This window comes from Beta vulgaris, chromosome 5 (genome assembly GCF_026745355.1).
Source record: "Beta vulgaris subsp. vulgaris cultivar EL10 chromosome 5, EL10.2, whole genome shotgun sequence".
Classification (NCBI taxonomy): Eukaryota; Viridiplantae; Streptophyta; class Magnoliopsida; order Caryophyllales; family Amaranthaceae; genus Beta; species Beta vulgaris.
In genome coordinates, this window is record NC_079206.1 from 35,715,372 (window position 1) to 35,716,468 (window position 1,097).

A 1,097-nucleotide genomic window follows, 5' to 3' on the forward strand; every position below is an offset into this window, starting at 1 on the left:
ACTTCCAATTAGGAGGGGAGGGAACCTCGAACAGGGCTCCCCTGCCTCCCATGCATCAACTAACCTTTGGCCGTATCGAGCCGATAACCCGGATCAACTGCAGGTTATCGCCCTCGACCCCTTGGACTCATCACGGGTGTCTCGATGGGCAGCCCAGGTCACCCCCGGAAGAGGTGACGCTCGGCACGTAATCAATGAACGATACCTGAGAAGCACTAATCGTGACGCCCGAGAAGTCCTGAATGAAAAAAGGGAACAATCCAAGGCTAAGGACGTCAATCCCAGCCCTAACCGGGAACAGAGGGAACCTCGAGAGAGGGAACCTCGCGAGAGCGAGCCTCGCGAAAGGGAGCCTCGGGAGAGGGAACTTCGGGAGAAGGAGCACCGGGGGAAGGAGCCCCAAGGGCACGAAGAGCCTCGAAAAGAGCAAGAGCCCCGACGTCGGTGAGGTCACAGGCAACGGTCATCGAGCTCCGAGTCCAGTTATGAGTCGGGAAATTGAATGGGGAATCTTGGGTTCACCACACCATTCGACGACAATATTATGAAAGCTTTTACCCCTCGCAAGGTTAAAGTTCCTCCCATCGACCATTATGACGGAACAACTGATCCCATCGACCACCTAGCCGCCTTCAAAGCGCAAATGAGCGTTCAGACCAGCAGTGAGGCAGCGTGGTGCAAGTTATTCCCCACCACTTTAAAGGGTTTGGCCCTAACCTGGGTCACCTAGTTGCCTTACGAGAGCATATCGAGTTTCACTGCCCTCGAAACAGCATTCAAACAGAACTTCATTGCAGGAAGGAGGCATCGGAAGACCAGTATCCATCTCATGTCGATCAGACAGCGGAGGGAGGAAGACTTGGCAGATTACATCAAGAGGTTAAATGCAGAATCTCTCAAGGTTTCTGACCTACAAGATAGCGTGGCATTCACCGGTCTCATGTCTGGACTATACCCATCGAGTAGATTCAAGTTGAAGTTGGCCGAGAGTGAAGCCTCTTCATTCTCGGAGGCCATGAACCTGGCCCAAAAATTTATACAGGCCTCTGATATCTGCAAAACCCATGAGGAACCTAGCTCCGGAAAGAGAAAGTACG

General features: G+C 53.0%; 1 protein-coding gene across 1 annotated transcript in view; it reads right to left on the reverse strand.

The window, feature by feature from the left end:
* LOC109134917 (uncharacterized) overlaps window positions 1–826 on the reverse strand; it is a 5,223-nt gene extending 4,397 nt beyond the window's left edge. The window contains exon 1 of the mRNA XM_019249330.1: window positions 718–826. Coding sequence (XP_019104875.1) covers window positions 718–826 — 109 coding nt within the window. The remainder of the gene's footprint in view (window positions 1–717) is intronic.
* Window positions 827–1,097: the final 271 nt, after the last annotated feature.